This window comes from Chamaea fasciata, unplaced genomic scaffold (genome assembly GCF_029207755.1).
Source record: "Chamaea fasciata isolate MVZ Bird 193981 ecotype frontalis unplaced genomic scaffold, bChaFas1.0.hap1 SCAF_5, whole genome shotgun sequence".
NCBI classification, from domain to species: Eukaryota; Metazoa; Chordata; class Aves; order Passeriformes; family Sylviidae; genus Chamaea; species Chamaea fasciata.
In genome coordinates this window covers 42,409,263-42,435,230 of record NW_027094090.1, presented here as the reverse complement: position 1 = coordinate 42,435,230, position 25,968 = coordinate 42,409,263, and the positions used below count along the sequence as shown (strand labels likewise).

At 37.6% G+C, this 25,968-nt stretch overlaps 2 protein-coding genes across 8 annotated transcripts in view; one reads left to right on the top strand and one right to left on the bottom strand.

Moving 5' to 3' along the window:
* Window positions 1-23,752, bottom strand: part of TMTC3 (transmembrane O-mannosyltransferase targeting cadherins 3) — a 30,242-nt gene extending 6,490 nt beyond the window's left edge. The window contains exons 1-11 of the mRNA XM_066183352.1: window positions 23,676-23,752; window positions 15,745-15,856; window positions 14,932-15,148; window positions 13,619-13,837; window positions 9,729-9,828; window positions 8,910-9,025; window positions 7,108-7,280; window positions 5,996-6,248; window positions 3,099-3,247; window positions 1,137-1,257; window positions 412-523 (exon numbers count right to left, since the gene is read on the bottom strand). Of these exons, the coding sequence (XP_066039449.1) occupies window positions 412-523; window positions 1,137-1,257; window positions 3,099-3,247; window positions 5,996-6,248; window positions 7,108-7,280; window positions 8,910-9,025; window positions 9,729-9,828; window positions 13,619-13,837; window positions 14,932-15,120 (1,432 nt within the window). The 5' untranslated portion in view covers window positions 15,121-15,148; window positions 15,745-15,856; window positions 23,676-23,752. The remainder of the gene's footprint in view (window positions 1-411; window positions 524-1,136; window positions 1,258-3,098; window positions 3,248-5,995; window positions 6,249-7,107; window positions 7,281-8,909; window positions 9,026-9,728; window positions 9,829-13,618; window positions 13,838-14,931; window positions 15,149-15,744; window positions 15,857-23,675) is intronic.
* Window positions 23,753-24,018: 266 nt separating this feature from the next.
* CEP290 (centrosomal protein 290) overlaps window positions 24,019-25,968 on the top strand; it is a 56,005-nt gene continuing 54,055 nt past the window's right edge. For 4 of the 7 annotated variants that reach the window (XM_066183344.1, XM_066183345.1, XM_066183343.1 and 1 more), the window contains exon 1: window positions 24,032-24,101. The gene's annotated coding sequence lies outside the window, so the exon portion shown is untranslated. Of the gene's footprint in view, window positions 24,102-25,968 lie in introns of all 7 variants that reach the window. The other 3 variants (XM_066183349.1, XM_066183347.1, XM_066183346.1) reach the window with 3 other exon arrangements.

The following is a 25,968-nucleotide window of genomic DNA, read 5'->3' as shown; positions in this document are numbered from 1 at the left end:
ATGCAAAACGGACTAAATGTAGATATTATCCAGATTTTGATATTATTCAGATGTTTTTATTTTCTTACACACTTCCATGGTTTTGAATAAAAAAATAAAGCAATATTTTTACCTCCATAGTTTTGAATAAAAAATCATGTAATATTTATACTCCACAAGAAATAACAGTTCAAGTTAATTCACGAAGAATGTCATACAAGGAATAGTTTTGAAAGAATTTGCAGCTTTTTATAGATAGAAACCTTTTCTGAAGGACTCTTTTAGTTTATTTCCAAAAACCCCAGCCCAATTAACTTACTATATGACATTGTTTGATTTTCAGTTGAAGCAAAACAGTCCATTGAGAAGCTGTTAAGTGAGCTAAGTATACTGAAATAGAAGTGCAGAGACAGCGGCTAGACAAAGCTTTACCTGGTTGCACTTGTGTGGCCTGTATGAAAAACTGCAGAGCTCTTTCAAAATTTTTTTCATTTTCTAATGCATGCCCCACATTGTTCCATAGTTTTGCATTGTTCTTATTTACCTAAAACCAGAAAAAGATACCCAAACATAAGGTATTAAGTTGAAATTATTTAAAAATTGAGTTTCTCTTAACAATATAAAAGACATAAAAATATACTGCAAATGAGAGATTTCATCAAGCTTCTATATGCAAAGAATAACAAAACACTACATACAAGATGATTACACTGATCTTGTTGTGCAACAGTGAATCGTTTTAGTTATTTGCCCTTAGAAATACCAAACATCTTAAAATTCATGGTAACTGTTATGGGATATTTTGCAAACTGCCTTTTCATATCACATGAACCCAGAAGATATAATTCTATGCATCAAACTTTTTGTAGATTTTTGTACTGAAATGTATCCTGCTTTCATCCAGACAAGAGAATAAATTCAACTGCTCTGACACCAGAAAAATTATCATCTCTTTTCTGCACATGAACTTGTAAGTGTGCATCACACTGCTTTTAAAGCATTCCCAAAAGCAACTAATTAGATGCCAATACTCTCAATATAGAAATTAATGTGCCAAAACAAGCATCATTTTTGTCCATTTTAATCATGTTCCACTGCAGCTTCTTAAGAACAGCAACAAGAACTTCCCATTATCCTTTCCAAACAGAATACAGTACCTTTAAAGCAGACATAAACAAAGTGTACTCCGACTCCCAATCCCAGTTTCTGTGCAGTGTTTTTAAGGCATGAGTGAATAGCACCGCAGCCAAACAAACCCAAGAAATTTTTCTTAGCACGCTATTAAATAAAACAAACAAAGACTTGTTGTAAGCACACCAACAATTCTAATTTTTATTAGAATAAGTATCTCATGTACTAAAAGGCAAACAAAGGACCACATTTGTGATTCGCACATTCCAGTTAGAAAGGAAATAATGTTCAATTTCAAATTAATTTTGTTTAGCTGCTTTTGTTGTTATACCCATGAAACTCCCTTAATAAGAACAAACCCAAGTCACATAACACAACAGAATTTGTATGGAATGTTTAAAGAAATTACACTTAAAACTCATCTGTAATTTAGGACAATAAATATGATGCCAAAAAGTGAGGTTCTTCAAAACACTATACAAAATGATAAAAAATGAAAAAAAAAAACCACAACTAAAAAAAATCACCTCATGTTTTTGTTTCACAGAGAATTCCACACTTATTTTTTACTGCACACATCATCAATCTTTCCCACACTGTAGAACACAACTAAATGGAGCGATCTGTGGAGGCTACCCAATCTTCCATAAGCAAATATAATCCTAGTGGTACTGTAATATCTACGTAGGAGAAAGATTTAGTGTCTCTCTAGCAATATTTTTTCAAAGCTGCAAACTGGGGCAAACATCACTCTCTGTGACAAGTTTGTCAGGAATAATCTTCCTTCTGTGAAGTTTATTTTTCTGGAGTTTAAACATGACAGATATTAAACGTATACTTTAACATACTTATCATTTGGTTTCTGGATTCTAATTCAGTTATGAAAAAGATGTCAAACATTCAATAACCTTCCCACAATTATGAACTTAATTTTTTTTTTTTTTTTAAATCTCATTCTTGAGTAGACATACAGATATTTCTTACACTTGACTTATGGAACAGTTGTTCACTCTGCTACCTACTCTACAGGGGTTTACTAAAAACTGCAAGGCTTTTCCCCTCTCCACTTCTAAGGTAAACAAAATGTATGTTTTGACTACCATGTTTGGTTTTAAAAATACTCAAAAAGTGGAACTGTAAAATTAAGAGAGTAATTCTAGAACACTACCAAAGTGATCAATGAGAACTGGCATATACAGTAACCTGTATGCCCATCAGGCTTATAAGAAAGTTTTTTTCTTTCCACATATTTCTAAAGCAAGGAGCCTTTTCCTTCTCATTTTACAGAACTGATTTCCAGTATTTTTCTAGTAAATGACACTAGCTGCCTAATATTTCTCCCCAGCCATCCTCTCCTCGTTCCTTGCTTTCTTTCATATCACTTCTATTTTTATTGCCTCATAGTGGGATTTGTGAGAAACCCACACTCCCACAACTTATCACTAATTTCTCATTATCCAAGTGCTGTCTGCTGCAGCAGCAGTTAGTGTAAACGTTACTGCAAGGCCTCATCTCTAACAATAGCAGACAACACAGACGGCAAATTGCTGCCTTTCCATTCGTCTGAAATGCCATTAGGATGGCACTGGGTTAAGAAGGGTAAAGCATCCACGTCAGTGGGAGGTATGTCCAAGATCAATGCAGAAGATACCAGAAAACAAAAAAGCGTGTGCAAAATATGCTTTTAGAGCACAATTTTTAAGGAGAAATTGTTAACCAAAGAATCCTTTTGTTTAACAAATACTGGAGGGCTCTGATATCCATTCCTAGCACGGCATTTCTGAATATTTAATCTTCTACTGATTGAATTTTCAGAAAGTTTAATTTGCTGACACACATGCATTGTATAAACTTCAGTCAATAATCAACTTTGAATAAAGTTAAACCAGCATTGATTTATACTCACCTCTTATTTTCATGGAAGATAACCATATTTATGGCTATGCAAGCTTTCCCTTTAGGGCTTTTATCAGTATGAATTTATTTACCTTTTATTTGATAATTTCTTCCATCCATGTGCTACTAAAATGCAGAATCCCATGCTAGGAACATATAACACTCGTTCTGCTACTACGAATCCAACAGGAAAAAACAGGTTTGATGCAGGAATGAACGGTAGCACTATTAAGCAGAGTGCCTAGAAAGGAAATACAAATAACATTAGTAATCAAGATATTGGCAGTGACAAACTGCAGCCAAGTAACAAATAAAAAAATTAATCCCATAAAACCAGACATACATAGTAGATATTTTTGGTTTTCTTAAAATTTAATATTCAGATCTGTTTCACATTGAAATCACTCTGAATATGGCAAGTAGTAACCTGGAAATGATTCTATTCCTTACTTAAGGGCTTGAAAGTCTATTTGCCTTTCTATACTACAAAAAGAGGACAAATCAATAGGATCAAAGAATGAATTAAATTCAAAACAATGTTTTAGTAAGTATTCCAGATACAGAAACAAGACCAGCATAAGAACCTTGGACATTATCTAACAATTAAAGATTTGTATCAGCTTATTTGAGGCATAAAGCAGCTATTTTTACAGTACAATAGAGTCTGTTTTGTGTTTCTGTAAGAAATGTGAATAACAAAATCAGAATGAGTCACCGAATAAACATTAGTTTTGGACAGAGTGCTAAGAGAACCCCAAAGTATTTGAAATTACAATGAACTTAAGAACTGCACAACTGTAGTTCTTAGGTTGAGGAGTGACTTCTTATCAAAAATTGTGTTTAAGAGACAAATCCATCCGCTGCAAAGAAAGTGGACATGACCAGTTGCTTCAAGCCTTGGGTGACTGTTAAGTAGTGGCTTTCCAATCTCTCATTCCAGAAAAGAGATAAATAATTATTTTTAAAATAGCTGGGCTCCAAAATACAAAAAAAAACCCGCCCACAAAAACAAACCTACAGGAACGGAATGTTTCTTTGAAGAAAGAGGAACTGTCAGTACAGCTGGCTGTCTATATTTAAGTATGACATTACCTGCAACTTCCATGCTAAAACAGTTAAATAATCCAGTTTGAGAATCAACTTAGTACTATGTATATAAAAACACAACACTGATTTAAAACTTCATGAAAAATTTTATCTGATATTTCAAGGATATTTCAAGAATATGCACATGGATGGTTAACAGAGCTCAGCTGCTGATCCACAGCACTTCATTGAGGCCCATGAAAACAAAAACACAACTGAGCCTCACAATATACAGAATACATTGATAACTTGGGGACATTAATTAATTACTGGAGTGCAGCAGTAGGCTTTAGCCTATCGTATTGTTTCATTTTGTAGTGCATAACAATTAATATTTAATATAAAATATTGCATTCCCATTTCCTACAAAATTAGCTTCCAGGCACTTCAATGCTGAAGAAAATCAGCAATGTATTGAATGTTATGCATACAACACAGGTATAGATTAAAGGAAAACAACTTGCATTAAACCAGGACTATACTGTAAAAATGCCACCCTCAAACAAAAACTGACTTACACCAACACATGCTAAAACCCATTAACGCTTTCATCTTGTGAGCTTCACTGGGTAGGGAATAAACAGAAATGTAGGGAAATAAACAGCCTTAAAATTCAGGAGCTGTCCTATAAAAAAGTGAACCACTCCACATACACATTTTTCCTGCTAACAGTGCACTGGAGAAAAACTTATGCCTCAGCTTATATAAGGAGGAAAACACAACTACTCCTTTGCGTATCTGAAGTGCTGTAAAATTTATTTTCCAAGCATGTCACCTTTCAAGTTTATGATATCAAAAAGCTATCTAAATTTCTTCTCTTCATACAGTTTCCAAATTCAGGACAGGACACTCCATCAGCAATACTAGATAACATTTTCACTGGTTTTCTAGTGAAATATACTGCCTTGCTCCAGTGACAAGACATGAAAAAACATATGACTCAGAACTATAATGCTAGGTCTTTCAGAAGTGAATCAAAATTTGTCAGCTGCTTAGCAAAGAGCTACCTAAATCTTAGGTTATGCATAAATATTTCCACCCATCTGAAACTTTTGTTGGCTGATTAACATACTAAAAAATACATTATTTCTGAAGCAGACTAAGATAAATGCATGCAGGTTTGCTGCACACGTAACTGCACCACTGAACTAATGAAAAGTATTGTATCAGGTTATCATTAAGCTTGCAGAAATTTGCAATGGAATCAATAATTGCTTTCTGTTCTTTTCTCAAAAATACCAGCTCTTTTGATCCCATTTCTTCCAAAATACTCTTTTCTGTTAATTCATCTCAGTTTTAAGATCATATATAAATGTGAATAGGCAGACAGGAACTGATCTTACAGCTTGACAAAATTAGTTTTTCATTATAATACAAAAACTTACAGAAGAAAAACAAAATAACAATACCAAAAGTGGAAACCTTATTCCTAAATGCAAAAATATGTCCTTTCTTTTACACCTATGACAAAGACATTCAAATCTCTTGCAAAATACACATCACGACTACTGACATTTAAACAAAGTAGACAGCTTGCAGGACGAAAATGCATTCTGGTCCTTGAAACACATTTAAATTCTACTGAAAGCCCCCATGTGCCAGTTGACCTCTGAATATCTGAGAAGGGCTGCAATACAGTTTACAAATACCTAACAAGGGGCATATTTATTCTCGTTTCTGACAGAATCACACACTTAATTGCAATTTGGCAGTTTCGTTGCTAGACAATTTTCCTCTCATGTGTTCATTCTAGCCCAAAAGGAGATGCATATGATATCTCTCAGTCACAGATTACACATGTGACTATACATATGATATCTCTCAGTCACAGATTACACATGTGACTATACAACCTGAGCCACTTACTCTTAACAAAAGGACAAAAACAGTGCATCATTCATACCATTAACACTGTCTTGGAGGAATCCCCAGGGTATCGGAGACTGAAGACCATCAAAGACCCCAGAAAGCAAAAGAAGGTAAGGGTGGCAACATTTCTAACATCTAACAAAGACTCTACAAGAGGAATAGTTCCCATTGTCCAGTCACAGCATAATTCTGAGGGATTGAGAAGAAGCCAAGCATTTACAGGGAGGAGGTAGTTGAAAGTCAGCTGTCTTGCTGGGGATGGACTAACAGCAGCTGGGTTATCAAACCTAAAGCAAAAGAAAGGAGAAAAAGGAGTTTTTAATGAAGAAAGAGATGGCCTTGATTCACTTTGTGGCAAACTTTAGAGTTATACTAGAACTACTAATTACAGACATGTAAAATATCCTAATCTTCCTGCATCTGTCAAGTGTGAAACCATGCACAATGATTCATTGAAGAGAGGGACAGAGCCTCCTCCATGTTTATGAAAATGTTTTTCATGTTTATGAAAATGTTTTGGGATATAATCAACATAAATCTGAAGAAACAGAATGATTTACACCTCAAGTTGAGTTCAGTGGTCCTTGCCCATGTTTTTAATACTTTGTCTTATTTCTTCAAGGATAGTACTAAATTCTTGTATTTCTACATTGCTCAAACGTAAGATAAATCAGTTTTTCAGTTCTAATGTCATTCATATACACTTATCTTCAAGTAGTCTATCTGAAGACAACCATGTTTTCCACACAGTACATATCTAACATGTAAAATATATTGTGTATGTTGAAGAGGAAAAATTTAAGAGGTTTGGAGAATTCAGCCAAGGTTCAAATACAGAGACAATAAAAAATACTTAAGCAATAAGACATTTAATATTTGAATTACTCAGATGAACTATCAACTGTAAACTTTTCAAAATGGCTGCCTGCTCAGATACCTCAATATTTTGGACATTTTAGTCAATAGTTGCTGAAATATACCATTTAGCAATTTCACAAAAAATGCAATATTATACAGACACTGAATAAAAATATAAAAATAGGTAAGTAACACTTAAGTTCATACATTTTTGGCCATTTCATTTTGACTTCCTTAAGTCAGATCTTATTTATAAACAACTGTAAATTAGAAACACTTTACTATTACCTTGTAAACACTGGAAGCTGAGACTGGATAACCTGGACTCTGACAACTACAAGCAGGAGTGTACTGAACATTAGGACTATGAGCTTCAACAGTGTTTGGAGCATAGAGAAAGGAATACTGCCCTTCCCTCGAAGAATCTGTATGGCTGTGTCCAACAATGCTGGCAAGGTGTACTGCAAATTAAAAAATTATTTATAATCAGACAGACTCATTACTCCCTTAGATAAATATGGGCTACCTAATACTTTTTTCCTTGGTTTTCTCCAAAGGTCTGCTTCCAAGAGTTACTTAATTCAGCTTCTTAGTGTCTTCATGACAAGTCCCCAAAACAAGGTCTCCTTTCTAATTAGTTATTCAAGTACTCTTGCTAACACTATCACAGCCCAACCTGTACCACCTGTCGCTATTTTTTGCTGACAGATGAAAAAACTGTACCTTCTTCAGAAGCTTGAAAAAATGAATTAAAACCACAAAATAAACCCTCAAGTAGAAAAATCACTATTTTCAGAATTATCAGCCCCTCTGAAAACTTGCCCTATAACTAAAATCCCTTTTGAATGATAGAAATACTGTTCGCTTCCTGATTAGCCCTGGCTTTTTATTTTACGCCTCTACGGCAGTAAGTCATCACCCCTTGCCTCATGAACATCATAGTCTTGCACAGTTTCCCATTACATAAGCTGATTTCTTTTCTGTGTACCTCTTTCCCTTTGTCTTCTTGACTTTTGCTGGTGATGATTTATCGCCTCACATACACGGGTTGGCTAAACTGCAGAAACTGAAAGGTTTTTGAGGACTGGTAAAACTCTACACTGGTGCTTTCAGAGGAAGTCTCAGTTTGCATTTTATCTTTCCTACTCAAGTGACTCACACAATCTTCCTTAACTTTAATGAAATTGAAGATCAGACCAAAAGTTACTAAAAGAAAGGAAGAGTGGGCTGAAAACCAGTCATGTACTGGTGATTTCCTTAAAAATCCAGCTAGAAAACAGTATTTTAATTCACTGGACCTACAAAGGCAATAGCTACACAGACATCTATGTGATTTTGGTATTTGGCCTTGATTATGTGTTCCTGGGACAGACAATCTTTTGGCTTTTATTGGTGCATTTTTTGCAAAATTTTCCTGCAAGTAATGAAGGACTAATAACTATAAAATAAAATTTTCTTAAAATATGCAATGCTACATTTTTATTTGCATCTATTTTGATTATTAAAAAGTTTAGAACTATTTAATTGCAGGAAAATCTTGTTTCTTTAAGGAAAAGTTGCTATTAATTTAAAGGCTTATCAATGCATAAAATGAAATATATCAGATAAGGGTGTTCTTCAAATAACAAATTTCTTAAGAATATTACTTATTCAAATAGGACCACTCTAAAACATCTGATTTCTCAACAGAAAATGATGAAATGATTTTATATATAATATGTTCTCTATTTTACTATAGGGATTAAAAACAAATAATCTCCCACTTTTATGCACCTCAAACTTTAATCAAGACTGTTACACATTAGGATTTGCAAATCTCAGCCAGCAAAAACCATAGGCTTCCACTAAGACCTGTCAAGTCTTTACTGAGTACACTTGCTAACATCTCTGCATGGCATGTAAAGAACAACTTGGAAGCAATTTCATTCGTTCAGTGTGAACCATCAAACATGAACTGACTCAAAAAAATCTGAAAATTGCAACAGAACTATTGAGTTAACCTTAAATGGGAAAAATCAGTGCTAAAATACGATGCTTCAAAGTACTTTATGTCTCATAGCAAAAATTCACTTTATTTATCAACAACTTACCCCCTGAGCAATAAAGACCTCATACACACAGCATATCCCCACCACTGTTATTCCTTGCTCTTTACATAGTGTTGCAACAGCTACAAGAAATACAGTCACTGCAATTGGAGTCCACACTGCAAATAAAGAAGATGTTATTGAAAATGTTCCACTTTACAAAAAAACACCAACATTTAATAAGGTAAATTAACTTAAAAAGTGGAGACTTTGGCTCCACATGTTTGAATATGCCATGTTCTGTAAACTTGTTTAGTATGCAATTTCTTATGAAGGACGATCACTTTGACTCTACAGAAAATAATACACATGCATCGATTTTAAAATTGCCTCCCTTAAATTGAAAGAAATAAATGAAGGGTAAAAGGCTAATTAATAATAACTAAAACAAAATATCTCAGTACTTCCTAAATCACCAGAGCACTTTTTCATATGGCGTACTTTACAGGGAGTCATGACTTCTCACTGTGTCCACTTGACTCTGGCAAAGAGGAAAGGCTCCTTCATCTGCACTGAAACTTTGCAGCTTACTTGTGACTGACCATCTGAGGTATCTCAACACACTTCCACTTAAATTACAATAATAAAAATCAGTGCAAGAATCTTCTAGGGTAGGTGTTACAAAATGAATTAAAGAAATACTTAAGTCTTGGGAAAGAAAGGGCAATTTATAATGGATAGTAGTATTACATGGATATCTTGGCTCTGAAGGGGTTTTGGTACACACTTGTTGAATAACCAGTGCACCTCTGTTATGGTTTTAGGAGTGTTTTTATCAGTGATAAAGTAAGTAAATCATATCTCTCTTTGTCAATCATTTACCTATGGTATTATCCGGCCCTTTAGACTTTGTGTATGACAAAAAAGCAGCTAGGAAGAAAATAGATGATAAAAGCTCTGCTCTGCCCACAACTCCAGTTACCTGAAAAAAAAAGAAGAAAAACCTTAATAATTTTTAAATATTTATTATTATTTGATATTTTAAGATAGTATTTGTTGAGTTCTTATTAGTAATCGAAGTGTGCTTTTTATATGTTACTAGATTTTTGTTATTATATAAAGCTTTATATGATAATAAAGGATCTTTAAGGAATTGTTCCATAGAGCACAGAAGTGCTCCCCAGGAGCAAGAAATTGGGTAAGGAAAGCAAGAGGCCAGCATTGCTGAGCAGAGAACTGCTGGTCAAACTAATGTGAAAGAAGTGAATGCTGAGGCAGCAGAAACAATGACAGGCAACCTGGAAAGAGTAACCTGGGATGAAGCTCAGTTAACCAGAGATGGGGTGAGGAAGGCCAAGGCAAAGCTGGAACTGATTGTGGCAAGGGACATAAAGAATACAAGAAGGGTTTCTACACGTGAGTTAACCAGAAAAGGAATGTCACAGGTGTACCTCCCCACACCAACAGTGCTGAAAAACTGGTAACAATGGATGAGAAGGCTGGGGTACTCAACAACATTTCTGCCTCAGTGTCCAATAGCAACCCCTCTTCCCTTGATGACACAGAGAGGAGTGTATTTTATGAAATTCAGAGAAGTATTAAAATGCATTTGGCAAAGGGTTGTTCCAGAATCCCCAAAGAACTACAGATCCATTCCCATTTCAAGAACTGTTTTAAAAAAAGGCTAAGGTGAAACCAACAACTGGATATGGAAGGCAGGTCAATATGCTGATGGTTATTGCAGCAGCCAATGTGTTGGTTACCTTCTAGGTAGTACCTTCTAGGACTACCATTCTTCCTCACTTGTCCTCTTCCGTAGTGCCTCTGATTGCTTCCAATTTTTTATAAGTAACATGGCTGAAAAATAGCATGCTGTCCTGAGGCAGATGGTCATATTTAGCTAAGGAAACTGCACAGCTCATGGTTTAACTGTGATGATGCTGAAAACTGATGTTTTACCATCCGGACCCAGCCAGAAAGTTTTATTGCTAGTACATTCTTGGTCAAGCATGACTGATCCAGCACAGCATAAAATGAGAAAGCAACTCAGTATCCAAGGTCACAGTGTAAAGAAAAGCATTCTAATCTGAATCTGAAATCATACTCTAGTACTTCTCTTGGGACTACTGTATGTTTACCAAATGATTCACTGAATCATGCGCAGACAAAGCATGTTTCACAATTGGTAAGACACCACAGTTTGTGTTAGTGTTTTGAAAAGCATCTAAGTATCTGTTTCCAAAATATCTTAAGATGTTTCAAAGATTCCTGGCCTGGATTCCAAAACTGTCTAGCATTGAAACATTAAAGAGAACTTTATCTGTAGATCAGCTGAAAGAGAACATTAATAAGGGATGTTGGTGTGCCTCCACAGTTGACTGCCAACAAAAGAGAGGTTCTATTTCTGGATACAAATGTGACTTATGAGAGAAAATTCCAGCACTCACAAGGTTAGTTGACATCCTGTAGTTATAAAGGTGGTTTACATACTTCTGGCCAGAACAGTAGCAAAGTAGCTAAGAAGACTGAACTGGAATTGTAAAGACAAGGACAAATGAAATTATGATGCTGTTATTCAACCCATTTCCTAAAAACTTCTTCCTCAGAAAAAGATATTACTACTGCAAGAGCTTCTTTCTGAACTCAAGCAGAAAATTATCTTCTACTTATTCTGCTCTGATAACTTTCTCAGGAAAAAAAAATAGTTTATCGTAAGACAGGCAAAGTTTTGAACTATTTATGCATTTTATCTGCTGTTTCAAACTCTTGTGCAAGTAACTAACAACTAGGAGATTAAATTGAAGGAATTAAGACCAGATACCTTTCAATTATAAAAGATATAAAAATCCCTAGTCCTAACACACATCTCATTATTACCTCCTCTTTTCTGTGTAAAGAAACTTCCACTTATGCATCTTTTTACACACTGAAAAAGGTGAGGGTAAGAAGAAAACAAGCCCTTATGTGACTCTTCACTGAGTACCTAAGTACAACAGCAGAGGGATTCAATCAGAATTGCAGTTTCGCAGTGTTTCGAGGAAGCACCACGTTACAGTGGATCCTTGTGTTACAGCGCCCTCCGGTGGCCGACACCAGGCATTACACACCCTGCGCCAAATTGCCTCACAACTACGCAACATCGCCTTACGCAATTACCTTTTGCTACACAATGGGCTGTGGGATTTGTACGGTACTTTTCACTAACTCTGATGCACAGTACTAAAAGCATCTGTGCTACTTGCTATTCCAGGCAGAATCTGAAAGTTCAGGCATAATAGAGAATCACTGAAATTTGGAATGAAAGTGATAGAATTACATCCAACCTGTGAGCCACCAACCTAAGTCACTGGCAACTTGATAATGCTCCTGCAAAGATCCTATCACACATTTACTACTAAGAGGCAAAGCCAAATTTGGCCATTTAAGGCCTGTTTTTCAAAGAACCAGAAAACCAAATGAAATAAAGGATTTTATTTTTAACGCGTATTTTATCCAAGTTTTTATGGGGGTTTGTGATTTGGAGTAAGTGGAAGTTTTTAGGAGCTTAACTTCTGCATTTTAAACATTGCATTAACTTCCAGCAAGGACATATTAGTAGCTTAAATAACAGCCAACTTTATCAACTAAATTCCTGTAAAATTTGCTCAAAATACACAGATGCAGGCTTCTTAAATTACTGCTTAAAGGGATCTGCACTACTAGTAAGAGAGAGATGCAAACTCTTTACCCAACAAATCAATACCAAAAAATTACAACATAAAGAGCAAACCCCTCTCATTTTATGAAAATCAAAAGACTCTACCCCCACTTCCCTATGCCAAAAAAAAAAAAAACCACCGTCCACAGAATAAAGTAGTATCGCCTCCAAAGCAGCAAAATATTCAAACATTTTCACTTTTCTCAAAATAAGCTAATACTATTAAAAAGAGGCAGGGCTTTGCAACACCCGTGTACTGAAATCCAGGAAATCAGGAAAGTAAATTGAAGGGGAACAGAAATAACAGCAAAAAATGCCACAAATTTGTTTTATCAGATTTTTCTGGTAGAAATAAATCTAACGAATGGTGATCACAAGACTTCATTTCCTCCACAACATTACAAGCCTGGTTGGCCATTAAAAAGCATATAATCAGAAAACTTGCAGAAATAAAAGTTTAGGGGTTTTTTTTGTTTTTTGTTTTTTTTTTTGTAATAGCAGTGAAGAATTTCTTTCAGAATCAAAGAGAAGAGTAGAAGAGAGAAATGTATTTCTCCTTCCTTATATATGTCAAAAAAGTGGAAAGCTCAAACAGAATTGGGCCTAAGCTGGCTAGAGCATAGCAACAATAATCCTAGAGAAAGTCCCACTGAGACAGATACATTGACATAAACGAAAACAGACAGAATAGATGTGGTGATTAGCCACAAGAGATTCTGGAAACGAATTAAGAGGCATTCACAGTATTTGCAAAATAGGATATTGGATGAATCATCACAGAACACAAATGTCTACGTAAACTGAAGTCATAAAAGCCAAGGTGCATAGCAGAGGCCTAAATTATTTCGTAACTAAATGCATGTTTCTTCAATTATTTTCCAGTAGCTGCATGTAATATAAAACAACTTTGAGCATGAAAATTTGTCACTTCCACCACTCACTACAAAGGGAAGAGTAAGTATGAGTAAAATCATACTTTCTGGAGTTATATATATACAAGCAGATATAAATACCATAAAATTTAAGTTTAATTAACATAGGTCGAACAAATTAAGTACATCACAGCTGTACCTACCGCTTCAGTATGTATTGGGTGCACTGCAAAGAGCAAGGATGCAACTATGCTGCTCCTGTTGTCCAGGAAGAGCTTACAGACCTTGAGGAAGATTATGCAAACCACCACATGAAAGACCAGATTTAGAAAGTGGTAAGAAACTGCATTTAACTCGCTGAACAAGTAGTTTAAGCGAAATGTTAGAACTGTGAGGGGACGATAAGATTTATGACTCCTCTCCTGAAAGAAAATAAATAAATCAATCAGTCACTACTAACGTACAAAGTGACTTTCACTCCAAAATACCTTTCTGAACACCTATCCGTATGTGAATCCCTGCTACTGTCAGGCATCTACCTTCAAAACAATATTAAATCAGTAGCACCTCCCCACCCCACCCCCCCCAAAAACAGGCTCTTTTTCCGCTAGACATGGTTAAGGATTTTTTCTCTCAGTAAAAACAAGTTAATAAGTACTATTTGAAACTTTACTGAAGGGATTTAGAAACCTACTTAACCCACAATGAATACACAACTAAATGGCATCTGGAAGCTCTGGTTACAGGGTTATATGAAAATGATGTATCAGAGTCTATTTGTACAGCTAGCAAATAGGATGTCACAGGGAACGAACCCTGTAGATTATGACCATAAGAAAAGATTATAAAGCGGAATGCCTTGATAAACAGAGAATGCATGAATAGGAGAGAATTTTTATTCATTTGCTCAGCAATAACACAATGTGACATAAAACTATATCAAAATCCTTTAGCCACTGCCACTTAACAATGTTTATCAAGAGCTTCAATCCAAATGCAGCTATTCAGATAATACATAGCCACTCTATATGGGCTACAAATCAGAATCTCTGAATTCCTATCTATCTATCTATCTATCTATCTATCTATCTATCTATCTATCTACACTTAAATAAATTTAAAGGATTCAATATCCTAATTCCAAGTTTTGGTGTTTAAGTGTTATCTTTCCTTCCAAAAATAAATACCCTTGTATGTCATTATTGAACTTTTGCAGGAGAAAAAAACATTGGTCAGAGTTGTTCAACTTTGATATTGCGATTACACAGGAAATAACATCTTGCAGCTGTATGCTGTCAGTACAACTTTATTTTCTTATCAGTTCCTTCACTGAATAAAGGGAAAGAATATAAGCTACATGTGCTCCTGGTATTATTGTACTAAACACTAACATCATGAAATTCCATCAAATCCAAGCCATTTTGTTAAAACCACATCAGGAAAAAGAAGTGTAAAAACACTCTGCAACTTTTTTTCAATTTCCTAACTGCTTCAAAGTGTTTCACAAACCATTTACCTCAGACATTGGAGTGCCCCAGAAGTCATTCTGAAACAGATTTTTTAATGGAGTAGAAGGATGCAAATCTTTATTGTCCAAAATTGCTGAAACATCATCAAAAACAAACCCACAAAAGAGACTGTTCCAGTAGCAGGCTGCCACCACACCAACTATTAGTGCCGCTTCCTTCAAGCTTATGTCAGCCATCTTCTCTAGGTGGTTTCATGGACAAAAGCTGAAATATACATAAAGAAACTTGAGTAGTTTTTCTTACTAAACTTGAGAAACAAAGTCAAATTAGGACATCAAATACTTTAGAAATTAATGACATTCCAACCTAAAAATCAGTAAGATAGAAAAGTTTCCTTTAATCACACATATAATAATGTGGTTTAGTGTTTAAAGTAAATACTCTCATTTAAGTATCTTACACTTAAAAAGCCTTACACAAAGCGGATACACTGCTACTTTTCATGTTTTACTTGGGGGGAAAGAATAAAAAGCATTGAAAAGGAATTGTGATGTAGTTTTCGGCAGACAGCTACGCAGTTCAAGTGAGTGCTGCAAACTGGTAAACTACAAAAACAAGTTCTCTGGAGTCCTGAGTATTTTAACACACACAAAATTCTAAGTTAGCAAAGAGGCAGATACTGTGCCAATTATTTATGGGGTTTAGGTTTAAAGGTGTTTCTCAAACTATTTCAAAAGGAATTAAAACTAAAACAAACTTCAAACATACTGATGAACAAACAGGAAACTTGTAGAACTTCATAAATACAGGAGTTCAAGGACAGGTATAGGCAATGAATAATAATAAAAAGTTAAACTTACCATTGAAGGTCACACTAGGCTCATTTGCATCGTTTGTACAAGTTCACAAAAAGGTCATTTTTTTCCTCAACTCTGCCAATTACTCTGATGTCACTGACTGTTCATGAAACTACTGTCCAAAAAAAAAAAAAGCATGCAAAACAACCAAAATGAACTTTATGTTATATTATTTATTTATATATATATATATATATTTATATATATATATATATATATATAATCTAAGTTCTAGAAATTATTAATCAGCAGTTTTATGATTATTTACAAAATATTATATGGGTGAACTGATCAAAAGGTGAAATTATTGTGTATTGGCTTTTCGAAAATACTGTTCTGCCTTGGAAGAATAGGAAGGTAACTACAGGTCAAAGGCATTTCTTTCGACCACTAGGTGACACTGCATAGACCACTGCCAACTGTCGGGACCAAAGATACTAAAAAGCTTCAGACAGTTGAATACTGACTTAATTTTGAGAAAATGGACATGACTAAACAAGAATATTTTCTCCCAAACTGTAGAGGCAGAGCATCTGTAAGGACACAGAGCAGCTAATATTAGCCAGATAATGCAGATCCATGAATGCATAATGACTGCAGCCTTATCTTTATCACAGTTCACAAATCAAAACTGACGAGCTCTTTGAAAGCTATGGTCTGCTTTATTATCTCAAACCCTGAAATCCTGCTTGTTTGTTTTTTTTTTTTTTTAAGTCTGCTGGGCTTTTTAAAAATTGTGTTTAGATTTATTATAAAACGTGCTGAGCTGGAAGGGACTCACAAGGATCACTGAGTCCAACTTCTGGCCCTGCACAGGACAGCCCCAAGAATCACACCATGTGCCTGACAGTGTTGTCCAAATGCTTCCTGAACTTTAAAAACAGGCCACAGAGATCTAGACAGGTGATCGTGTTTGTTGTTTGCAGCGTGGACCTGAGAGCATGACAATCACTCATAATCACAACTAGTGGCAAAGCAGCAGTGGGTACAGGAAGGAATACACATGCAACAAGATGCAGGGGCAGGTACACTCAAAACCAGGACACAGATAATTTCAAAGAAATCAAACCATTTGGTGTTCCTCACATATTGGCAGTTAAGGGCTTTTTTGACTTTTGTAGTATTTGGAGCACTGGCTATTGATGTTACTTCAACCAAGAAAGACTTTTTTTTTAAAGCTGCCACCACCTTTGTAATTAACAAAAATAAGTAAAAAACCCACCACAATGTTGAAGGATGTTTCTACATCTTTTTCATAGTCACACAACAGTTTGGGTTGGAAGGGTTAAAGGTTAAAGATAATCTAGTTCCAATTCCCCTGCCATGGGCTCGACCCAAGTGCTTTAAAACGCTGAGTATATAACTGAACCTAACTATGGTCTTGTTGGCAGCTAGAGAAGTCTTATTTAAAAAAGAAAACAAAGCGTGCTACAGGAGTACATTGAATGACAGCCCACTTTTGAACTTGAACTCATCACTTTTTTAGCTCCCCCTTCAAAGAAGGTGGATATGAAACATATGCTTCAACGCTACCAGAATCTGAAATTCCTTTTTTGCAACAGCTTCTGAACAGTGCACTTCCTACTTCTTAAAGTTCACTAATTCTACTGAAAAGCAGCGACATCTGAAAAGGACCTACAATAAACACATCAGGATTTTCCAACACACAAACTTTTATTATTTTAAATAATATTACCACACAGTAAGTAATTTAAGTAATATTACCACACAGAACCAACTGTAAGACTTATTTAAATTCAAGAAGAATTTAAGAAAAGGTATTGTTAGGTCAGTAGGGTTTTGGTGACTTCCAATTCTTTACCAACACTTATTCAGACACAGCTACTGTTACCCAACTAGCAAAAAATCAAAATTGATTCGTAAGTATTGTGTTTTATCAAAATGAAAAGCATAACCAGCCTTAATTATTAGCTCTTTCAACTTTTAGTAGGTTTTCACTTTTCCAGACGAGAAAAACTATGCCAAAACATCTACTTTACTTATCCCTCAACCCTAGGTGATTCTGATGCTTTCACAAGCCTTCCATTTTGCTCTGAATTTCTAGTATTCCTTCCACTCAGAACTCCACACTCTACACTACTATTGACCATGCTGCTCCCTGGCACGGCTCCACTTTCCCTACATGCCAGCTGTAGGGAAAATATTGTTTTAATTTGAATGAAAGGGAACTCTTAAGCATAAATAAATTCAGATATTAGATACATCCAAAGTTCATGTTTTAGGGTGAGCCCACCATCAAAGAACTCCAGAAAATATTCACATTTTACACTGAATTTTTTATTGCAATTCACCTTCTCCTTTACATACACATTTCAATCACAGATACAATTACAACTACATGCAAATACATGGCTATACTTTGGTTTCTCAAGGCAAGGATTTGAATCACGGATCATCCAGGCAACCCTGAACAGTTTTACTACATTTACTATAAGCGACGAATACATGCAACAAAATGCACTGTCCTGGTTTTAGTAGCAAGTCACACAACATACTGCTTGAACTGTACCAAACTTGGCAGCCTCTAAAGCATCACACTATACCCTTCTCAAATTTTTGTTGTGTGCTAAAGAACTGAGTCTTGAAAACAGAAAGGTATAATGGAAAACTGGTAAAGCCCCCATAATCAAGCACTCTGCTTCCAGGCTAAGTACAAAGAGAAAAACGGGAAATGTAAGGCCATGTACAACCTGCAGATTGCACAAAACTGCAGCACAGGTACTTTATTACTTCTGACTTGCACTGGCATTTTAAGGTCTTATTTTCCTGAAATGTACAGTAAAGATACACAGTGAGGAAAATCACTTTTTTCCACCTGGTCTGATTACAGGGTACTTTTAATGCTCTTCCTGACTTAAAGCATTAAAATAAATAAATAAATAAATAAATTTGCAGTTCTTTATGTTAGCATAAGAATGCAGATTTTGAGGAAGTCTTACCATCAGAACTACTACTCCTATCTGCTACTGTAGCTAGGTCCACCATCACACTCCAAGCTCCAAACCTGCAATGATCATCAACACGTTGAAAATGCAAAACTAGAGCAGAGGCTTATAAAAGATCATCTGTATTTGGTAAGCTGGGCAAAAGTAGGCCTGCCATTAAACTCACTGGAAAACAGCAACTGCTTCTTGGCAACCAAAACTACTTTTACGCCAGCTCATCTGTAATCAGTTTGATGTTGGAAAGTAAGACGCCATGTAAGGAGTATATAGTACTGAGAACCTTGCAAATCACAGATGTGCAAGAGGCTGCTGAAGCCTTGGTATGACTGGGCTGCTCATGTGAGTGAATATATTCTGCTTCTTACCCAACTGACATGTCGACCCAAGTACGGTCTTGCAAGTGCCAGTTCTTCACTCCCAGCGATGGATGTATCTGACAAACACCTGCAAAACGCTGCCTAACAACTCCTTTGTTGAAATACACTTGCTGCGAGGGAGAACCACATCACTACCCAGCCCTAAACCTGCAAACAGACAGACTGACCATCCCTCAAGTTATTTTTTCATCTCACCTACTTGCTATTTTCACAGTTTCTAAGACTACCCCTCAGATACCTTAAGCACCCCTTGGGCTGTATGACTGCCAGCCCGTGGTGTAGTGCACAGCCACAGAGCTACCGCTTGACTGGATGAAAGCAGGACAGACATGTACTTTACATACTTTGTTACAAAGACTTATGTTGCATGCTCTAATTTACAACAATATCTGACCATGTCATGAAGAATATACAGCTGAAAACAATAAAGGTAAGCCTTGAGAGTCAGAAAACTGCACAATAATCACAAGAGCCAACTGTAAAAAAAAAGAATACCCAGGCTGTGCAAAACAGACTATCACTGGACTAAATTTCTTAGGCTGTTTGGCACAGAAATCTGCATCTTGCACTGCACCATTTTCACATTTGTACAGATATCGGCGATTGATGGAGAGATGGGAAGACTGATTTCGATGATCAGAATTCGATTTTACTCAGGTTTTCCAAGAGCTTATATACCCTTTCAGTGAGGTTAATAATTCTAACTACAATAATTAGGTTAAAAGATCATACAAGAAACTTATGCATTTTACAACATCTTTATCGTAGGGGGTTGATTGAATCTCTTCCCTTAAGCAGGTTTAATCCCATCTTCTCATAATCTCAAAATTCTGTTTGTCCTTGCCATGGCATCCCAGTCATCAGACTAGCTATGCTAATTAAGTCTGTCTTACTCTCTGTCTTGTGTATCCCCACATACAGAGATATTAAGTGGTAAGGAGGGAAAAGAACCAAAACTCTCGAGCCCATTTGGCTCATAGGGCACACAGTTTTCCTCTTCCAGCTTCTTGTGATCCCTCTAATAGTTCATCCAGTCTTCAAGAATTAACAGACAAGAGTAAAAAGCAGTTCCACAAAACTGAAAAAATGCACTTACGAAAAACCAAGTAACAACCACCAACAGAGCCAAAGTACTTTTAGAAGGTAGGAAAACAAAATATTTCTCAATGATCGCTATTAAATCCATGACACTACAGACAGTTCAGCACATCACATACTGCAAGATGCAGTATCTGCACAAAGAACTTCTGTCACAAACAAAAAATGCATAATGATGTTTTAAGAGTATCCTCAGCTATTTAGCACTCCATAATTAGCTATCTGCCACCTTACACTAGAAGACCATTGCAAGGAACAAATATGCTTTTGTCCACTAGACACATCTGATATCAAACTTTAGAAACTTAAACATACATATAAAGTTTTTTCTTCTACTGAGTAATAGCACTTTCATGGATTGAAATGCATTAATAATAACGTGTTATGCCAATTTATTAAAACACAATCAGGCAATACTGGAGATTTATTTACTCTAGAGACAAATTTTATTAATCACTGAAGGTTCTGAACTGTTTAGAACATTATTTGCAGTCCACACAGAAAACCTTCAAATTACCAAAGGTGGAAGAAAATGAAGAGCTGTTAAAACCACTCCTATTTTTATTTTTAAACAGATGAACAACTACTTCATCTAAGAGCTGGTAGCTGAATTTATGAATATCAGCAGAGATATATACAAACCAGTAGCACAGTCACTTAAAAATAGCATTTTAATTCAGCTTCTGAGGCTCTGCTAATGTCCTAATTTATATTGCTTACTTGCTAACCTTTGTTTATTTTTATTTTGATTTAAACTGAACATTCCTTCTGCTGATTTACAAGTGTTTACTGACAGAGACAGATCATAATTTTGTTTTTGTTTTGCCTTTCCAACAAAGTCATAAACTTTATCTACTCTTAAAAATGCCACTTCAAGGTACAACTCCAATACGAAACAACTTAGATGCACAACTGAGATTTAAATGATTGGTATTGAATCTGATCTAGAAGGCAAAAAGTGTTTGGGAAGATGAGAGGAGAAATAATACAAAACATTCCTGGATTCCCCTTTCATCTTGTTGAGATCCTAAAACAGGATAAATATAACAGGAAAGGTTTTATTGTGAAAACCTTCTTCTGCAAGATTTTCACTACCAGATCAAGGGGCATGGGACTACAAGGAAATACTTTTCATTACAAAGGAAGGTAATGGCCTCCAGCCTTCTCTCCATATGGTTCTGAAGGATGAACTAGAGGAGGACTGGCGGTTCCGATACCAAGTCTGAACACGTGTTGCAGGCCATATGAAAGATCTCCCGGGGGCAAGAACTTGCTGGCAACCAAGCAGCTGAACTAACACTGGGGACATTTTAGGTTACTCTGGTACAAAGACCAAAATGTACCACAATTTAAAATGGGTGAGATGAAGATACTGGTTTAGCTTCAATTTGCTCAATGCAACTGGTACAAGTCAGTTGAAATACAAACCACACAGGTCTAGCATGTACTTCATAACCTAAAAACTTAAATCAGTAACAGAATCTCACATTTCAACGTCAACTCTTTAGGGGTTTTTGCTACATTCAAACAGTAACAAAATAATACCTGTTCAATTTAGAGTAACTATATAAAACTTCTTTTGTGGCCTCACTGACACAGAAATAGCGTCTCAAAAATAACACTTATCACCACTCTTGGTGCTCCAGAAACGCAACAGCAGAAACTGGATGCTTGTTTACTCCAAAGAATAAATGAACAAAAGTTACATGTGAGGTACAAGCTGAAAACACAGCCTTTAGACTCTGCTACTCTGTCCTTACTTAGTATGCTGGGTCTGTATACAATTTCTTGCGTACTTTAAATAACATTCCATTAGGCTTTTCAGGGTGCAGTTTTTCTATTAGGTCTTTGCAAGGGCACACTGTTATCAAAGCTGTGATTTAACATGTATGCCTAACTCTTTCATCAGAGTAGGTCAAACCATTCACTATGGAGCTGAAATAATTTCTTGGCTCCAGGACTATAGGTATCTATTCCCACTAAAAGAAGATTCACTTATACAAAGTTCATCATGTGAGGTGACGCACAACGTAAGAAAAACTAATTTACATGGTTCCAAGCCACACTGTATTTTAAATGCTTTCTCATTTTGTGTGGTGTTAATACTTCAATTTGTTTTACTCTTTTCTCACTTTGGAGTTTCCATGTCCACCTCAAATCCAAACACCTTTTACTTCTGCACCAATGGTCTTCACTAGCTGCACTACACAATTACAAACCAGACTTGGTTTCACTACCAGTAAATGTAGTAACATGCTCTCTGCTGATTCTGCAACAGAACACTCAAAAATGCTGATGCATATTAAATAAAGCACATTAAACAGCTATACTGGCATTAATAGCTTGTTAAGATGATGAAGATGATTTTTAAAAAAGCTCCTATACAGAAGCATTCTAGCATCAATGGATTATTTTCTCTACCACAGAAGGATTCATTTGCTAAAAGCTTAGTTTGTGGCTAAGGTGCATTATTTTCTGTGCCACTTCCTACACCTATAAAAGTCCCTGCTACTAAGAAACCATTGTTTTACACTTAACCATAATTAACTTTATTTTTAGTAACATTACCCATTCATTAAATATAACCCAGTCTGCTTCCCCTCCCTAACTACACAGTTTACTTTTTGCACTCAACATGCAACTATAATTAACCAACCCCTGACTGAGATATAGAAATCTTTGGAGTAGTGCTGTGACTGGAACAACTGGATAACTATAAGGAGTGCAAGACATCTTGCATTTTGTCAGTCTTCATTAAATATCAACACCGATCAAGAGATAATATTGTTTTCAATTTTTTTGCTATCCAAACAAGGACAAAAGTACAAAGATAACGTGATAATCACCTCTGTCTTTACCATTAAAAACAAAACAGAACAAATTCATTTCAGCTCTACACAGCTGTTGAATAAAGAAATTCAAAGAGATAATCACGCCTGGAATGGTTACTAGTTTTCTTTTTTTGAGAAGACGTCTTCACATCCATTTAACTAAAACACAGAATCCCAAACTTTCTCGGCTATCAGACCACTACCAAAACTCAGACTTGCTGGCCAGTAGTACCCAATAGATTTAAGTAGTTTCTAGGTGTGCTTTTTCCCGTGCCTTCAGCCCCCCACTATTCCCTACCCACCCCCCAAGCACTCTCGTATCCGGGCTTGTCCCGCAGCCCGCCCGCCGGCCGGGCAGGAGCCAGCACGTCGCCGGCAGCCCTGGGGCGAGGCAGGCAAGGCAAGGGCAGGCTGAGGCGGCCGAGCCAGGGCGCGATCCCGTACCCCGCTCAAGCGGTGCAGTCAGGGGTCGGGGCCGCACCGCAGCCCAGCAGGCGAGGAGGGCTCACCGGCACGACACGGCACGGCACGGCAGGCACAGCCAGCGGACCGAAACTGCCGTGGGCAACAGCTACACCGGACCCACTTCCCCCTACGTCCCCCACAACAGGGCGGCAAGGCCCGTCGCGGGGCGCGGCTGCAGCGCGCCGTGCCCGCCCTACCTGAGGTCGGGACAACCACCGGGGCCGCGGCCCCGCCACCGGAGCCGCCACCCACCGCGCGCTCCGCCGCCGCCGCCGCACACGGCGCACGCGCGCCGTCCCCCTCTCCGCCCCGCAGAGGCTGTCGGGAAAAAAGTGGGCGGTGCGGTCGGCCCAGAGGCATGCCGGGAGCTGTAGTCCCGGGGAGCCTGCCCGGTGGCGGGGGTGGTACTCGGGGCCGTTGCTCTTGCGAAGCGGTGCGCTCGGGCGGGATCGCGCCCTGCCCGCCTGGCTGCCCCTCGGGACTGAGAGAGCCCGCTTGGCGCCGTGGGGCTTGTCTGTGGGTGCCCCGGGAGCGCTGACTTTCCCTGCGCCCACGAGTATCCGGGTCCGAGGGAGAGTCTGATGGCGTCGCCTGGCAGCGGCCACCGTCATCCTCCGGGAGCGGTGAGGCCACGGGGCGGGGGGTGCTCCGGGCACGGAGACCAAAAGCTGCCCGCGGCCGGAGCGGCCCGCGCTCCCCCGGGAGCGGCTGGGCTGGGGGCGGCGGCGGGGCCGCTCCGCTCCTGCGGGCCGGCCGCGGGTCCCGGACAGGCGCGTCCGGGCGCAGACGGCGGCGCAGGCTGAGGCCGGGCAAGGAGCGTCCCGCTGTGTCTGCTCTCGGCTGCTGCCGCTGCTGCGCCTCGTTGGGAAGGCGGCTGCAAAACAAGGCAGAGCTGGAATGAAACGGGGACAGAATTGTCTCAGCAGAACGGAGGGATCCTGGGTTGTCACTGTGTCCTGTGGGTGGGATATGCCAAACAGGAGAGAACGGGGGCCCTGCAAAGATCCTCTCTTGTCCGGGGCTTTGTAATTAATTAAGATCTTGTGCTTCGCAGAGCTACTCCGGATCAATGCAATTGGAAAGTCAGACGTAACTTACACTGGAATACCCCGTGTAAACAAATAGGGAGTTAGCAGAGCACATCTCCCGCGGGATGTGGTGTTTCTCGATATAAAGTCCCCCTTGAGTGCACGCACATGGCTTTGTGCTGCCCATTATACACGCGTTGGTGGGAAAGGAGCTGCTCTTCCCAATGGTGCTTGATCTCGCTGTGGTGGTATCACCATGTCAGCTTGGCTGTCTCTGCGTGGTTTCCTGTAGTCACACCACGGCATTGTTGTTCTGGTAGTACTTGAGCGTACCCTCCAGAATTCCTTTTCTGTCTGAGTCTTCTGAACTTTATAACATCTGGCCATTTTATGCATGTTTGATTCCCTGAGTAAGTCCAGAAGATCTTGTGGTAACTAATACCAAATCCCCATCTATTTCACACCTTTTGTAGACCCATAAGCTCAGCATCTCACCACATGGATCATCTGTTTACTGAAACCACAGGTTTTAGTTGAGGGCAACGGATGAGTGAAATGATGAAAATCTCTTCAATTAAATAAATTCTCTCACAGTATGTATTTACTGTGGAACGTACTCTGTGCATAGGTTGTACCCCCTACCTGACTATAGCTGGTCTCTGACAAGTTGAATTCAGTTGTTTATGAACAGATATCTCTCCTTTTGGATAAAATTTTAGGACTGATATTTTCTTAGGACGTTACTTTGTAAGTTAAGGGAAAAAGATATATGAGAGATGGAAGGTTGGAAGGGATTGACAGTAGTAAGTTGGTGTATTTGCTTTCAGAATAGTTTTGATTTTTGAGCATTTAAAACTCCTAAGTTCTGCATCTCCTTGTTTAAGAAAAAAATGAATATGTTTAAGAACTCTGATCCTTAGACAAGGATGTTGCTGAAATCAAGTAGTATTCTATAAACTGAATAAGTCAAAGTGCCAGTATTCTCCTTGTATTATCCTTTGCCATTACAACAAATCAGAAAAGCGATAATGTTTATAGGGTGTCATCCTTGTGAAGTCATGGGTTGAATGTAATGCATGTTTTATGTTTAGCAAACATTGAAGAAATATACAAATATAGTAAATATAGGGATCCTTTCAAGTAGTTCACATGGTCAGAAAATATGAAACTCATTTTTATCCTCCCTTAAGCACACAGCTGTATTTCTGAATCTGGCAGCTCTTCTTTCAGAATGCTTAGGCATATTAGTTTTGGAAAGTAATACCAGTTTCAGCCTTTTGTTAAGAAAGGAGGTTTCAGTTGTTGAGTCTTTAAACTGCTGAATGAGGAACAGGGTGCATGATGGATCAGATCCCAAAATATTGTGCTCAGCATACAGCATTGCTGGAGTTATTGATTGAGCTTTTTCTGTAAAATACATACCCCTGCTGTGTCATTAATTTTTTTGAATAGTACTGCATTT